We start from the raw sequence: 14,130 nt of genomic DNA, 5'->3' as shown, positions 1-14,130 counted from the left end.
TACTTTGTTTACTAAAATCCAGCAGTTGGTGGCAGTTCTCTGTCCTTGAAGTTCAAACCTGAACTTAAAAACTCGAGGTACAGGCTAACACATCAACGTCTATCTCCACTTTTAAAATAAAATATAGAGGGCTGCCCAGGTGACTCAGTGGTAAAGAATCCGCCTGCCCAATACAGGAGACACAGGTTTGATCCCTGAGTTGGGAAGATCCCACACGCCTCGGAGCAACTAAGTCCATGTGCCACAACTACTGAGCCTGTGCTCGGAGTCTGGGAGCTGCAAATACCGAGCCCACACGCCGCAACTACTGAAGCCCAGGCTCCTTAGAGCCTTGCCCTGCAACAAGAGAAGCCACCACAATGAGAAGGCCATGCGCCATGGCGGAGAGTAGCCCCCACTCTTTGCAACTACAGAAGAGCCCGTGCAGCAACAAAGACCCAGCACAGCCAAAAATAGATAAATATTTACAAAATAATACGTGGAACCTGATCCTGGTGATAAAAATGAGCTGCCATTTATGAATATACTTGCTCAATCTGTCAATATTTGACCTTTCATCTTCACCACGTTCTCCACAAGATACCCACCCTGTGCTATAATTACCCGTATTTTGCACATGAGGAAGCTGAGGTTCAAGGAGATTACATCTCTTGCCTCAGCTCCACAGTGGGTTTGGGATGGAGCCAGGATGTAAACCCATTTCTGACCCTACAATTGATTGCTACGCGGGACTGACACCCAGCCCTGTAACAGATTCTCCGTGCACCTCCAGCAAGGTGCTTCTTCTCTGTGAACCTCAGTTTCCTCACATGTAAAATGAAAGAACAGAGCTAACTCAGACGTTCTTATCCTGAAAAGGGCTCCAAAAATGAGGTTCAGGATTAACCATGATCTCGTGTAAGTGTGATCCACTCAGTGACCCCATGGACTGTAGCCCGCCAGGCTCCTCTGTCCACAGGATTCTTCAGGCAAGAATACTGGAGTGGGCTGCTATGCCCTTCTCCAGGGGATCTTCCCAACCCAGGGATCGAACCTGCGTCTCCTGCATTGCAGGCAGATTCTTCACTGTTTGATCCACCAGGGAAGCCCATGATCTCATATAACTGTCTGCAAAATCTTTGGGGGTAAACATGTATTGGGGATTATGAGTAGTATTCAGCTTCAGTACAATTCCCAAAGGGGCCTGTGGTCCATTAAGAAACACTTAATGATATAGTCTTGAAGGCCCTTTCCAGGGTTCAGGTGTCTTTTTCAGTTGAATCAATCAGGACCACAAATGCTAAACAGGCAGAAAGGAAGTGAGCTTTGGCAGCAAAGCATTCGGTATAATTCCATCCATTTGCCAGCAGCTCTGAACAGTGGTCGGTGATAAGTATGGCCCTGGTCTTGATTCCTGGCCACAGGGGCCTGTGACTTTCCATCACACCTGCACCCTCATTGCAGAACTAGACCAGTCCTGGGCTTATCCCCAGCATCATGATGAACTGTGGGTGTTCCTTCATGAGATTTTTGTGCCTACAGCTTTGACCTTCAGTCCCTAACTATCCACATATTGAGAAAGCAGTTATTGATGACAGGAACCACAAGAAGAGCCTACGACAGCTTCTGTCCAGAGCATGCCTTGCCTAATTGTCCAGGAGTCTGGCTCACTGTAGCGGCTCTTGGTCTCAACATTTCCCTCCCTGAGTCATGTCCCTCATAATGTCACTGCCCCAGCTGTTTCTGAACCCCAGCATCAGCCTCAGTCTATACTGTATCAGATCATAGCTCCCTCAGCCTCAGTCTTAGAAAATAGCCTTAAGTTGTTCAGAAGCCATCTTTGCAGCTGAGTATTATCTATAACATGCATTCAAGAATTCCCTCAGAAGTTTGGCAAACTCTACTTCAATTTACAGCCTAGCTTTGTTAGATCAGATCAGATCAGTCGCTCAGTTGTGTCCGGCTCTTTGCGACCCCATGAATCGCAGCATGCCAGGCCTCCCTGTCCATCACCAACTCCTGGAGTTCACTCAGACTCGTGTCCATCGAGTCAGTGATGCCATCCAGCCATCTCATCCTCTGTCATCCCCTTAAGCAGGGTGGAAAAAAAATTGTATTATTTGACAATAATATTTTATTATTATTACAATCTTGTAGAGGGATTCCTGCAGATAATCTGGTGCACATGCTCAGGCCTCACAGGGGAGGGGAAATCAAGGGGAAAAGGTCAGTTCCTCCAAGAGGATGGCCCTGGGAGAGGAACAGCCCTAGGGGAGGTAGGTGAGAGCAAGGATTCAGCCAGGCAGGATCTCAGGCCAAGAAGAGACCATGAGAAGGGAGGCCCTCAAGAATTCACATCTTAGGGGAGGATGCTGCGTTTCCTGAGGCCACAGGAAAGAGACAGGCACCAACTTTGTCTATGTCTCGGGACCAGAGTGACCTCAGCTGACATCTGGATAACACCTGCTTGAGAGAGAAGCTCAGGTCCTGACCGGAAAGCAGGAGCCCCAGCACAGGGCTGTAAACAGCTTTAGACCGACTCTTTCATAGTAACTAACTCACAGACAGCCACATGGTTCAGCCATGGCTCAGGCTCAGGCAGAGACATTGCATTTACCCACATATACTAACATTCAGTGCGCTTTTAGTATATACCAGATCCTTGACTTTCACTTGTTGTTCAGTCACCAAGTCACGTCTGACTCTTCACAGCCCCATGGACTACAGCACACCAGGCTTCCCTGTTTCACCATCTCCCAGAGTCTGCCCAAGTTCATGTCCATTGCATAGGTTATGCCATCCTGCCATCTCGTCTTTTGTCGCCCTCTTCTGTTTTAGACTGCTTAACACATATTAATTGGTGCATTCCCCTAACAGATCCTTGGGTTAGTACTATCGTCATCCACAGAGCAGTTTCAATGCTCCCTCAGGGCTCTGACCTCACTCAGGATCAAAGCCAAAGTCACCTCCCTGGCCTCACCCTCTCCCACTCCATGCATGCATGGGTGCTAAGTCGCTTCAGTTGTGTCCAACTCTGTGTGACCCCATGGACTGTAGCCTGCCAGTCTCCTCTGTCCATGGGATTCTCCAGGCAAGAATACCAGAGTGGATTGCTATTTCCTTCTCCAGGAGATCTTCCCAACCGAGGGATCGAACCCAGGTGTCTTATGTCTCCTGCACTGGCAGGCAGATTCTTCACAACTAGTGCCACCAGGGAAGCCCTCCCACTCCAGGTATCACTTACTCAGCTCCAAGCACACTGGCCTCACTGCTTCTGGAACATGCCAAGAACCTCCTCCTGGTCTGAGTACTAGCCAGAAACACCTCCCAAAGAGCTGGCAGCCCACTTATCACCTCCTTCGGTTCTTTACGCAAAAGTCACCCTCTCTGGCCACCTAAGCTCAGCTTGCAACCCCCTGTCCAGCTCCCCCTGCCCAGCTCCACACACGACACTTGCCACCATCTGACATACTCTATGTTTTAGTGATTCCTGGTTTTTTGTCTGCCTGCTCCGTAAGGACACTGGATTTGGGTCTGTCTTGTGGTGACTGCAGCCATGAAATTAAAAGACGCTTGCTCCTTGGAAGGAACGTTATGACCAACCTAGATAGCATATTCAAAAGCAGAGACATTACTTTGCCAATAAAGGTCTATCTAGTCAAGGATATGGTTTTTCCAGTGGTCATGTATGGATGTGAGAGTTGGACTGTGAAGAAAGCTGAGACCAGAAGAATTGATGCTTTTGAACTGTGGTGTTGGAGAAGACTCTTGAGAGTCCCTTGGACTGCAAGGAGATCCAACCAGTCCATTCTGAAGGAGATCGGTCCTGGGTGTTCTTTGGAAGGAATGATGCTAAAGCTGAAACTCCAGTACTTTGGCCACCTCATGCAAAGAGCTGACTCATTGGAAAAGACTCTGATGCTGGGAGGGATTGGGGGCAGGAGGAGAAGGGGACGACAGAGGATGAGATGGCTGGATGGCATCACCAACTCGATGGACGTGAGTCTGAGTGAACTCCGGGAGTTGGTGATAGACAGGGAGGCCTGGCGTGCTGCGATTCATGGGGTCGCAAAGAGTCCGACACGACTGAGCGACTTATCTGATCTGAACTGTGCACTGCCACGCCCTCAATGCCTGGAACAGTGTCTGGCACACAGTAGGCGTTCAGCAAATATTTGGTGAATGCAGAAGAGTTAATGCAAGCAAGCAGTTCTGATACTTGCCCAGCGAGCCCAGCTGCAAGTAGCAGACGCTGGCTTTCAACCCAGGCCGCCCAACTCTGGAGTCACTCGCACTTGTGACCACAGGCACACCCCCTCATTACCCACCTGCACACTGAGGTCCACCCCAGCCTCACCCCCCCAAAACCCCAGCCCCAAGCCCCACATACAGGAACTTGCCGTCGGTCTGGGAGCCCGAGTAGAGTTTGCGCTCAGCCTCCTCGCGCGTCAGGCTGCTGTGGTACCAGGGCATCCGTTCGTGAGCTGTCGTGGCAATAAGCTTCTCCACCTGGGGTGCCTGGCTGATGATGGCTTGCTCCAAGGCCTCGCCCTGGGGAAGGGAGGGTGAAGAAAGTAAGTGTCGTTAAGTGCGCGCCACAGGACCCCTCTTCCATCTCCTGGACACTCCCAACTCAGGCACGCCTAGGACGTAAGTCTTTTAGGCTGATGAGGACAGCCACCCCTCCTCTCATCTCTGTGGTCCCGCTCCCATCCATCCAGGCCCCGCGCACGGGCCACGGCCCAGGCCCCGCCTTCTAATAGGCCCCACTCTCATCTCCCACTTGAAGACCTGACCCGGGTAATCAGGCAGTGCAGGCTGTCGAAGACCACAAGCCACTGCCCCTGCCGGCCAACTTACCCCAGGGCACTGCTCCCACCATCCGTTCTTGGACCCCGCTCCCAGCCCAAGCCCAGCTCCCGACCTTGTCCGTTCCGGACTCAGAGCGACCTCAACTTTCCCCGACTACGCTTTGCCTCGGATAAGCACCAAAGCGTCGCTCAGGCCCCTGCCTCCGAGATCTCCTCCCAGGTCCTGCCCCCAACCAGGCCCCACCCCTCTAGCATCTAAAATGGGCGCAGCAAAGCCCAGCGCAGGCTGGCGAAGACTGCAGCTCTCACCAACTCCCATGGCTCCCTCGGCCCCAGGGCCCGCCCTCCTCGGTCCCACCTTCTCAAGGCCCGCCCATCTGGCTCCGCCCCAAGCCCCTCCGCAGCCCCGTCCACCAAAGACCTGCCCCCTCCAGAAACAGCTGCACTCTGGCCAAGCTCCCCCAGGGCCCGCTTCTCTCACCCCGCGCTCTCACCTCCAGCTTCCAAGTCTGGCGCACGTAGTCGCGCACCATGGCGTCGCGAAGGTTGTCAAATACCCCGGGCTGCGGCTCGAGCCCCGACGGCCGGTTGCACGGCTTGCGCAGGTTGCAGGGCAGCCCGTCGGGGTCGCGTGAATAGAACTCGCAGAGCTCAGCCGGGCCGCAGTGCGCCTTTCCTCCCGCGATAGCGTAGGTGCCGTTGAGCTGGCGCTCGATGGGGAAGTGGTGGAAGCGCACTTCGTGCACGAGCGACAGCACATAGCCGCCCAGCGAGCGCAGGCACTGCCGCAGCAGGAAGAGCCCGTCGGCCATGCCCGCCAGCTTCAGGTGCTCCTCGGCCTCGGCGCGCGAGATGCTGCCGTAGAAGAAGGGCAGGTGCGCCGCGGGGTCCGGCATCGCCGCCGCCCTGTGCAGGGTGCGTGGCCTTGCGCCTCTCCAGACCCTGTGGGTTCAAAACGGGATTGAGGGCACGTCAGGGCCTTGGTTTCCCTTCCTGAACCCATCCATTGGACCCAGAGATAGGAGGAGAGACCCCTTGTTAACGGGCATCCGTGCAGCACAGCTGTGTGTGCCAGTCGTGCAGAAACTGATCTGTGCCGGAGTCAACTTGGAAAGGCGCCTTACCCTGCTGGACTCAGACTGGGGAGTCCCAAACCAGCCTTCGACTTTTCAGACCTAGTCCGGAGCACCCAGGCACCCCTCACTGGCCTGCACACACACACGCACCGGGCACATCTATCTCCCAAACACGTGTTGGATTCTTACAGTGTTTCAGGCTGGAGATACGGGTGAATAAGACAGACATGGTCTCTGCCCTCCCCGAGATGACAGTGAGGGAGGGAGGATGCAATAAACAAAGAAGAGACAAAAATAATAATTACAGATTGAGGTCAGTGTTTTAAAGGAAATAGAGTGAGACCAAGAAAGAAGCCGCTGTAGTCGGGATGGTCACAATCTCTGAGGAGGTAGCATGTGAGCTGAGATCTGAAGGATAAAGAGGATCCCACTTCTCAAAAAGCATCAGGCAGAGGGAACAGCAAGTACAAAGGCCCTGCAGCTGGAACAACCTTTGCTCACCAAAGGAGCTTGACCATTTGCTGCTGGGAGCCAGGGTGAGGAGGCTCGGCATACGCAAAGGCGGGATCAAGCCTCGGGAGTCCCCTTGGAAATTCTAGAGCATCTACCCCCAAAACCAGAGTCTGCCTACTTTCTGCTTTGGACTCTCACCTACACCTCTGACTTTACGGGGGGCTGTCCCCCACTACCTCTCTCTGAAAAAAGAGTTAACTTACAGCTCCAGTTAATAATTCCTGGGTGTGACAGTGTTTCAACCTTACAAACTCCTTTGGAAGTCCTCTAGCCGGCCTGAATAGGTTTTTTTGGCCACATGTGACTGTTCAGAGCCTCCCAACTGTGAGAGGTGTAAGATGTTCTAAACTGTCTAAATACAGATTCCTTTGAGCAGTTAAAAGATTGACTAGAAATTGTATTGGTGAAGGGTTTTTCACTTGTTGGGCCAATGTTTGCTGCTAAGTCTCCATATCCCTTACCTGCTGTGTCCCTGGCAGTGTATTGATTAATATAATTGTTGTAAGTAGTAGCTTTAATGTTTGTAACCTGGGACCCTTGAGTAATTCTTTTTCTCGTTATAGCCCACCACACCTTTGCCCTATAGGGATGCAACTTTAATGCTTTTGGAGGGTGGTGCCTCACCAATCACCTTTAGAGAAAAATAAGTTTTTGAAGAAAGGGTCTTAAAATGTTAACAGGCCTCCGGGCCAGGAGATGATGCAAATCACCTAAGCTTTTGCATATAAGTTTGCAGGGAGAAAGCCTGGCTTGCTGCATGACTCTACCCCTTCCCCCATTATCCTCTATGCACAACTTAAGGTATAAAAACGACTTTGGAAAATAAAGTGCGGGCCTTGTTCACCGAAACTTGGTCTCCCCATGTCGTTCTTTCTCTCACCTTCTGGCTGAATTATTCAGCCTTTTTTCTCCACTGAATTTCCTCACTGAGCTATCCTTATTTAACCACTCTTTACGTCCTTAATTAACGTTTAATTAAGCAATTGTTTCCTGATCCTCGCCGATGCCGTCCCAGCTTCGAATTCCCTGGATCCACCGGGGCTGGACCCCGGCAAGTGGCGCCCACAACAGGCTAATTCGAAGGTAGCTACCTCAGAAAAAGTGTTGAGAAAGTGTTGAATTTATGGGACTGATAGGCCCGCACCCAGGGTGTCCCACTGTAGGACAGACAGGGCGAGTAATGGTGGGAAGTGTTAAAGGGGTTTGAGAGAAAACCCGGTTTTTATTGAAAGTGTCAAAGTGGTTTGAGAGAAAACCCGGTTTCTAGAGTTAAAAGGTTGAAATAAACCCGATCTTTGAAAACTAAACCTAAATATTCTGCTATACTTAATTTTCTGACATGGATAACACTGAATCAAATGAAAGACAGCTCTTTATAGGAGTAATTTTGCAGTTATTAAGTAAGAGAGGAATCAAAGTTAAAAAATCTACCATTCAATCATTTTTTTCATTTGTACAAGAATAGTGTCCTTGGTTTCCAGAAGAGGGTACTGTTAATTTAGATACTTGGGTGAAGGTAAAGAAACAACTAAACACTTATCCTATAAATATGATTAAAAATGTTCTGGACCCCCGTCATGAGGCTGTTGGATAGCCTATGGGAGAGGCTATAGCGGTGGATGGTAGTGGGTCTCCACCTTCTGCGCAGATCATATTTTCTGCCATTGACGAAGAAAAGGGAGACTGTGCTCTACCTCCGGAGGAAGGAGAGGGCTTACAGGACGCTATGGCCTGGCGCCCTGGTGAGCCCCCTCCCCCTCTACACAAACCTTTAAAAATTTAGCCAACAATTTCTGATTTAAGGCGACTACCCCACCTCCGCTTGCACCTCCCAGGGCCTAGGAATTCCCCAGTTTACATCCAAAGCCTCCCAGAGCATTGCCTAAGGCTGAAAAAGATTAAAAAAAAATTTTTTTTTTTCTTTTAAACAAAGGAGCTTTTAAAGAATACACAATATACAGAGCCTGCTCCTTGCAGAAAAACCCCTCAGGGGGGCCCACCCAAGCAAAAAAAAAAAAAGAAAAAAGGAAAGAAAAATAATCGTAATAGAAAAAGATTCTACAAATAAAAAGTGTTTCTCTTATGACCAAGCAGAACGGTAAGGGGATTTAGCAACAGTATTAACCCCTGCTGGTTGCTCCGATTCCAATGGGAGTGGCTGACCCCTACCTGAGGGCATTGTAGGACTTGTGCTAGGGCGTAGCTTGCTTTCTTTTCAAGGAATTTCGGTGGTGCATAGTGTAGTAGATTCTGATTATATTGAGAAATTAAAGTTTTTGACCTTGCTGCCTACTAAAACTGTGCAAATTAATAAAGGTCTAAGAGTAACACAGCTTTTGCTTTTACCTTATCAGACAGGAAAAAACTTGACTTCTCAAGCTAAGAGCTATAGAGCATTTAGATCTAGTGATCTAGCTTTTTGGGTACAGGAAATTACAGCTTCTAGGCCTTTAAAAAATTTTTTTTAATTCAAGAAAATAAAGTGTCAGGGCTATTAGACACAGGAACAGACGTCTCTTAACATTGCTGGGAAAGACTGGCCCAGCTCCTGGCCAACACATATTACTGAAAATGAGTTGTGGGATAAGAGAAAGTGGTATGCGGGGTGGGAATGCTGTAGAGAAAAAGGTGAGGGAGAGTTTAAAACCTTGAAGAGTAGTGAGTTCCCCGTTGCTGGAAATATTCAAGCAAAGATTAGATGGTTGCTTGTCATCTAAAAAGCTATAGACCAGATTTAGGTTATAAAACAATAACTGGAGAAGCTTATAAAGATGTTGTGCAACACCTCTTTAGTTGCTTCTCATATTTAGGTCTGCCAAAAGTTTTGAAAACTGATAATGCCCCTTTGAAGCTGCGGAGAGATTGTTTACTAACTTTAAATGATTTCCGAAAAGTATTAGGGGACATTAATTGGATATGCCCACATTTATAACTGACTACTGCAGATTTAAAGCCTTTGTTTGATTGCTTAAAAAGCGATCCTAATTCCAGTTCTAAGAGAACGTTGACTAATGAGACAGAGTAGGCTCTTGTTAAAGTAGATGAGACTTTAAATGATCAGTTAATTAGGATTAATATTACCAAAAGATGAGATTAAATTATTATTGCCATAAAACATACACCTACAGGGTGATTGTGTCAAAAAGGCCCATTGGTCCCATCTACCAGTGACCCCAAGAAAAATACTTTTATCTTATCCCAGCTTGGTGGCACAGTTAATTATAAAAGGAGGAAAAAAGAAGTGTGGAACTTTTTAGAAAAGAAGTAGCAAATATAATAATTCCATTCAATAAGGATCAACTACAAGTCTTTTACAAAATAGTGATGATTGGCAAGTTGCCCTGATACATTTCAGGGGTCAAATTTTGTTTCATTTGCCCTCAAGCCCCCACAGTAGTTAAAAGTTCAAAAATGTTAGATTGGCAGTTTGAGGATACCTGTGGAACTTTCCAACCCTATGTAGTTCCTACGTTCCCCTTTACCCTATGGGGGAGGGACGTGCTGTCTCAAATAAGAGATACTCAGAGAAGGGTTTTCTCAATTTCTTAGTTGTCAACAGGCGGTACAATTAACAATACTTTATATATTGTTATAAATACATAGTATAAATATATTTGCCTAATTACAGTTTGCCTAATTAAGTATGGGTATAAATAAAATATAATAAAGGTATACCTAATTCTATTTATAGATCTATACTTAATTTGTATATAAATTAATATGTATACTATATATGCATATTATATATATACTGTATAATTAAATATGTATTGCAGTAATATAATGTGTGTGTGGCTGATATTAATTGGTATGGATTGATGTGCTGTGATGATATATGTTCTATATACTGTATAATTATATTATATATGTGTGACAAGTATTATTGCAGTACATTGGTTTGTTTTGGTTGGTATTAGCTGTGTACGTGTTGTATTGCTGTAATATATATTAATTAATATATTAATTATAAAGATTAGTTCAAGTATATTGATTTATATATATTATATGTCAATAAGTTTATACTTGTTGCCATGTATAAATACATATATAAATACATTTTGCATTTAGGTATATATGTATACCAAAATGAGATAAGGAGGCTATACATTTATTATTTAAATTTATACAGAGACCTAAACTAAACATTAGACCTAAATTAACATATCCCTAAATTTATGTTGTTAAAATGTAAATTTTAAAACTTTAAAAAATTAAATTGACAACTGCTTGACAATTCCTTTGCCATAAAACCCCCATAGGTGTAATTGGGGTAGCCAGACAAAAAATTGGTTTTATTGCAAAACGGCCCCCTAGAGTGGGTCCATCTTCCCTCTCAAACCAAAAAAAAAGTAGCGGCTTCTTATCCAGGATTGATAGCTACTTTGATATTAAAGGAAAAAAGCAGAGCATTGAATTATTTGGTAAAGAGCCATCAGAAATTTTAATTCCATATAATAAAGAACAACTTGATGCTCTTCTAATGTTCGAGGATTGGCAGATTGCCATAGGAAATTATTGTGGTCAAATTTTGCATCATTTACCCTCGCATGTTTTGCTCAATTTTATGTCCAAACATCCAGTTATTTTTCCTGTCAGATGCAGTCTCCTATTCCAAATGCTCAGATAGCCTTTACTGATGGGTCAGCAAACGGTAAAGCCTCCATAGTTACTAAAAATCACCAAAAGGTTTTAGAAACACAGGAAACTTCAGCTCAAAGAGCTGAAATAACAGCAGTCATAGAGGATTTTGATATGTTTGCAGATGAGGAATTTAACCTTTATTCTGATTCTCAATATGTAGTCAAGCTGTTTCCACATATTGAATCTGCAGTTTTGCCTGAAAATAAAACTACCATATTTCATTTGTTAACTAAATTACAGCAACAAATTTGGAAAAGAAATAAAATATTTTTCATTGGACACATTTGGGCTCATTCTGGATTGCCCAGCCCTTTAAATGCCTTTAATGATTTGGCTGACTTGTTAACCAGAAATACAGTGGCTACTGTGATGGAGGAGGCCAGAGCCTCTCGCTTACTTCATCATCAAAATGCTACTGCCTTAAGATATCAATTCCAAATTCCCAGACTGCTCAAGAGATTGTGCATTCTTGCCTACACTGCCCCACTGTTTATAGTAGTCTACCTATGGGAGTTAATCCTCGGGGTCTCAAACCTAACGTACTCTGGCAAACGGATGTAACTCACGTCTCTTCATTTGGAAAACTGCCCTTTGTTCATGTAATTGTAGATACCTTTTCTCACGTTATTATTGCAACTGCTCGTACCGGAGAGGCAGTTAAAGATGTGATACAACATCTCTTTACTTGTTTTTCATATTTGGGCCTGCCAAAAGCTCTGAAAACTGACAATGCTCCTGCTTACACTTCTAAGTCTTTTCAGGAATTTTGTATAAAGTTTCAAATTAAACATAATACTGTCATCCCTTATAATCCCCAGCGACAGGCCATTGTTGAAAGAGCGCATCAAACATTAAAAATCCAAATTCAAAAACTAAAAGAAGGGGAGTTTAAGTATAGCTCTCCCCATCAAATCTTGCAACGTGCTCTTTTCGTAATAAATATTCTAAATACTGATCTGGCCAGAACTACTGCAATGCTATGTCATTGGTGCCTGGAGCAATTAAATGCAAAGCCATTAGTCAAATGGAAGGACTTCCTCTCAGGACAATGGAAGGGTCCTGACCCATTATTAACTAGCGGTCGAGGATGTGCTTTTTTTTTCCCACAGGACGCAGATTCTCCAATTTAGATCCGGGACAGGCTGATTCGCCATGTTGCAGTCCCCCAGACATCCAGTTCCCCCATTGCTTGGATCATAAAAGAGGAGGGGCACTCCTCTGCACAGAACAGCCGCGCGTCGGGAGCCGGGCCGGACCAGCCTGGCTGCCGGGGCCCAGCGCACAGCGCTCGCAGCCGATAGCCCCGCCAGCGTCTGTCTGCTTGGCCTTACTGTCTGTCTGTCCGGCTTGGCCGCTGCTGAGCCCGAGGCCGGTTCAGCGAGGGAGCAGGGGCGGCGCCCGCCGACAGGGGAGGCAAGATAAACATCGAGATCCCGGCGAGACTGACAGGGCTGCTGCAGTGCGAACTCCAGCCAAAAAATAATTCTACTTATTCTGTTTTGGCTTGTCTACCCTCTCCTTATGTTTTTCTCTTTACCAACGATTCTGGAAAACTTAATGTACATATGACTTTCACTGGTGGACCCAATGTAGTAACTTGTGAACAATGTATGCTCTCATCTTGTTTAAACCCTCGATATGTTTGCTTCTTTGTAGTGTTACAACGTCCACCTTATCTTATGATGTAACCACTTATTGATATGATAATTTTGGTCTTGCTGTATTACAACAACTACAGGATTTAATGCGATCGCGATGGTTTGTGGGCTTACTTATTTTAGGAATATCAGCTTTAATAGCAGCAATTAGTTCTGTTACTGTGGCAGCAATATCATTGACTCAACAAGTGCATACTGCTCAATATGTTGATACCATGTCTAAAAGTGTTTCTTTAACTCTAGCAACCCAGGAAGCTATAGATAGGAAATTAGAGCTGAGGGTAGATGCCTTAGAGGAGGCAATAATGCATACTGGGACTGAGTTACAGGCTTTAAAAGTGAAAATGGCTCTGTCTTGCCACGCTGATTACCGGTGGATATGCGTGACATCTTTAAAGGTAAACGAGACAGATTACGAATGGGAAAAAAATCAAAAATCATATCTCAGGTGTTTGGAACAGCTCTGACATTGGCCTGGACTTAGGGAAACTTCATAATCAAATACAGACCCTGGAACACTCTCGACTGGATTTTACCGCCGCTGGAGCAGCTAATGACTTTTTTCACACTTTCTCTAACTTCATTTCAGGAAAAAACATTCTGTGTAATATCCTTGGTTATGTCGCTGCTGGCGCTTTAATTTTGCTTCTCATAATCATTCTTCCTTGTATTGTCAGGATTCTTCGGCAGAACATTCAGAAGCTCGCGACTGAGCTGCATCTGGCTGTTTTAAGAAAATAAAAAAGGCGGAGATGCCGGGAGCCAGTGTGAGGAGCTCCACCCGTGGCAAAGGTCATGACGCAGGAGGCTCGGCATACGCAAAGGCGGGATCGAGCCTCGGGAGTCCCCCTGGAAATTCTCGAGCATCTACCCCCAAAACCAGAGTCTGCCTACTTTCTGCTTTGGACTCTCAACTACACCTCTGACTTTACAGGGGGCTGTCCCCCACTACCTGTCTCTGAAAAAAGCATTAACTTACAGCTCCAGTTAATAATTCCTGGGTGTGACAGTGTTTCAACCTACAAACTCCTTTGGAAGTCCTCTAGGCGGCCTGAATAGGTTTTTCCGGCCACATGTGATTGTTCAGAGCCTCCCAACTGTGAGAGGCATAAGATGTTCTAAACTGTATAAATACAGACTCCTTTGAGCAGTTAAAAGATTGATTAGAAATTGTATTGGTGAAGGGTTTTTCACTTGTTGGGCCAATATTTGCTGCTAAGTCTCCATATCCCTTACCTACCGTGTCCCTGGCAGTGTATTGATTACTGTAATTCGTGTAAGTAGTAGCTTTATTGTTTGTAACCTTGGACCCTTGAGTTAATTCTTTTTCTTGTTCTAGCCCACCACACCTTTGCCCTGTAGGAATGCAACTTTATCTAAATGCTTTTGGAGGGTGGCGCCTGACTAATCACCTTTAGAGAAAAATAAGTTTTTGAAGAAAGGGTCTTAAAA

The 14,130-nt window shown here is 46.0% G+C and overlaps 1 protein-coding gene across 3 annotated transcripts in view; it reads right to left on the bottom strand.

Moving 5' to 3' along the window:
* Nucleotides 1–14,130, bottom strand: part of ZAP70 (zeta chain of T cell receptor associated protein kinase 70) — a 39,793-nt gene that overhangs the window by 13,879 nt on the left and 11,784 nt on the right. For 2 of the 3 annotated variants that reach the window (NM_001193017.3, XM_059891064.1), the window contains exons 2-3: nucleotides 5,285–5,732; nucleotides 4,370–4,530 (exon numbers count right to left, since the gene is read on the bottom strand). In NM_001193017.3, the coding sequence (NP_001179946.1) occupies nucleotides 4,370–4,530; nucleotides 5,285–5,686 (563 nt within the window). In that variant the 5' untranslated portion in view covers nucleotides 5,687–5,732. Of the gene's footprint in view, nucleotides 1–4,369; nucleotides 4,531–4,839; nucleotides 4,963–5,284; nucleotides 5,733–14,130 lie in introns of those variants that run through there. The other variant, XM_005212295.5, reaches the window with a different exon arrangement.

The sequence above is a fragment of the Bos taurus genome, chromosome 11, assembly GCF_002263795.3.
Source record: "Bos taurus isolate L1 Dominette 01449 registration number 42190680 breed Hereford chromosome 11, ARS-UCD2.0, whole genome shotgun sequence".
Lineage (NCBI taxonomy): Eukaryota > Metazoa > Chordata > Mammalia > Artiodactyla > Bovidae > Bos > Bos taurus.
The sequence above is the reverse complement of the archived record's forward strand: the minus strand, read 5'-3'. Positions and strand labels throughout refer to the sequence as shown.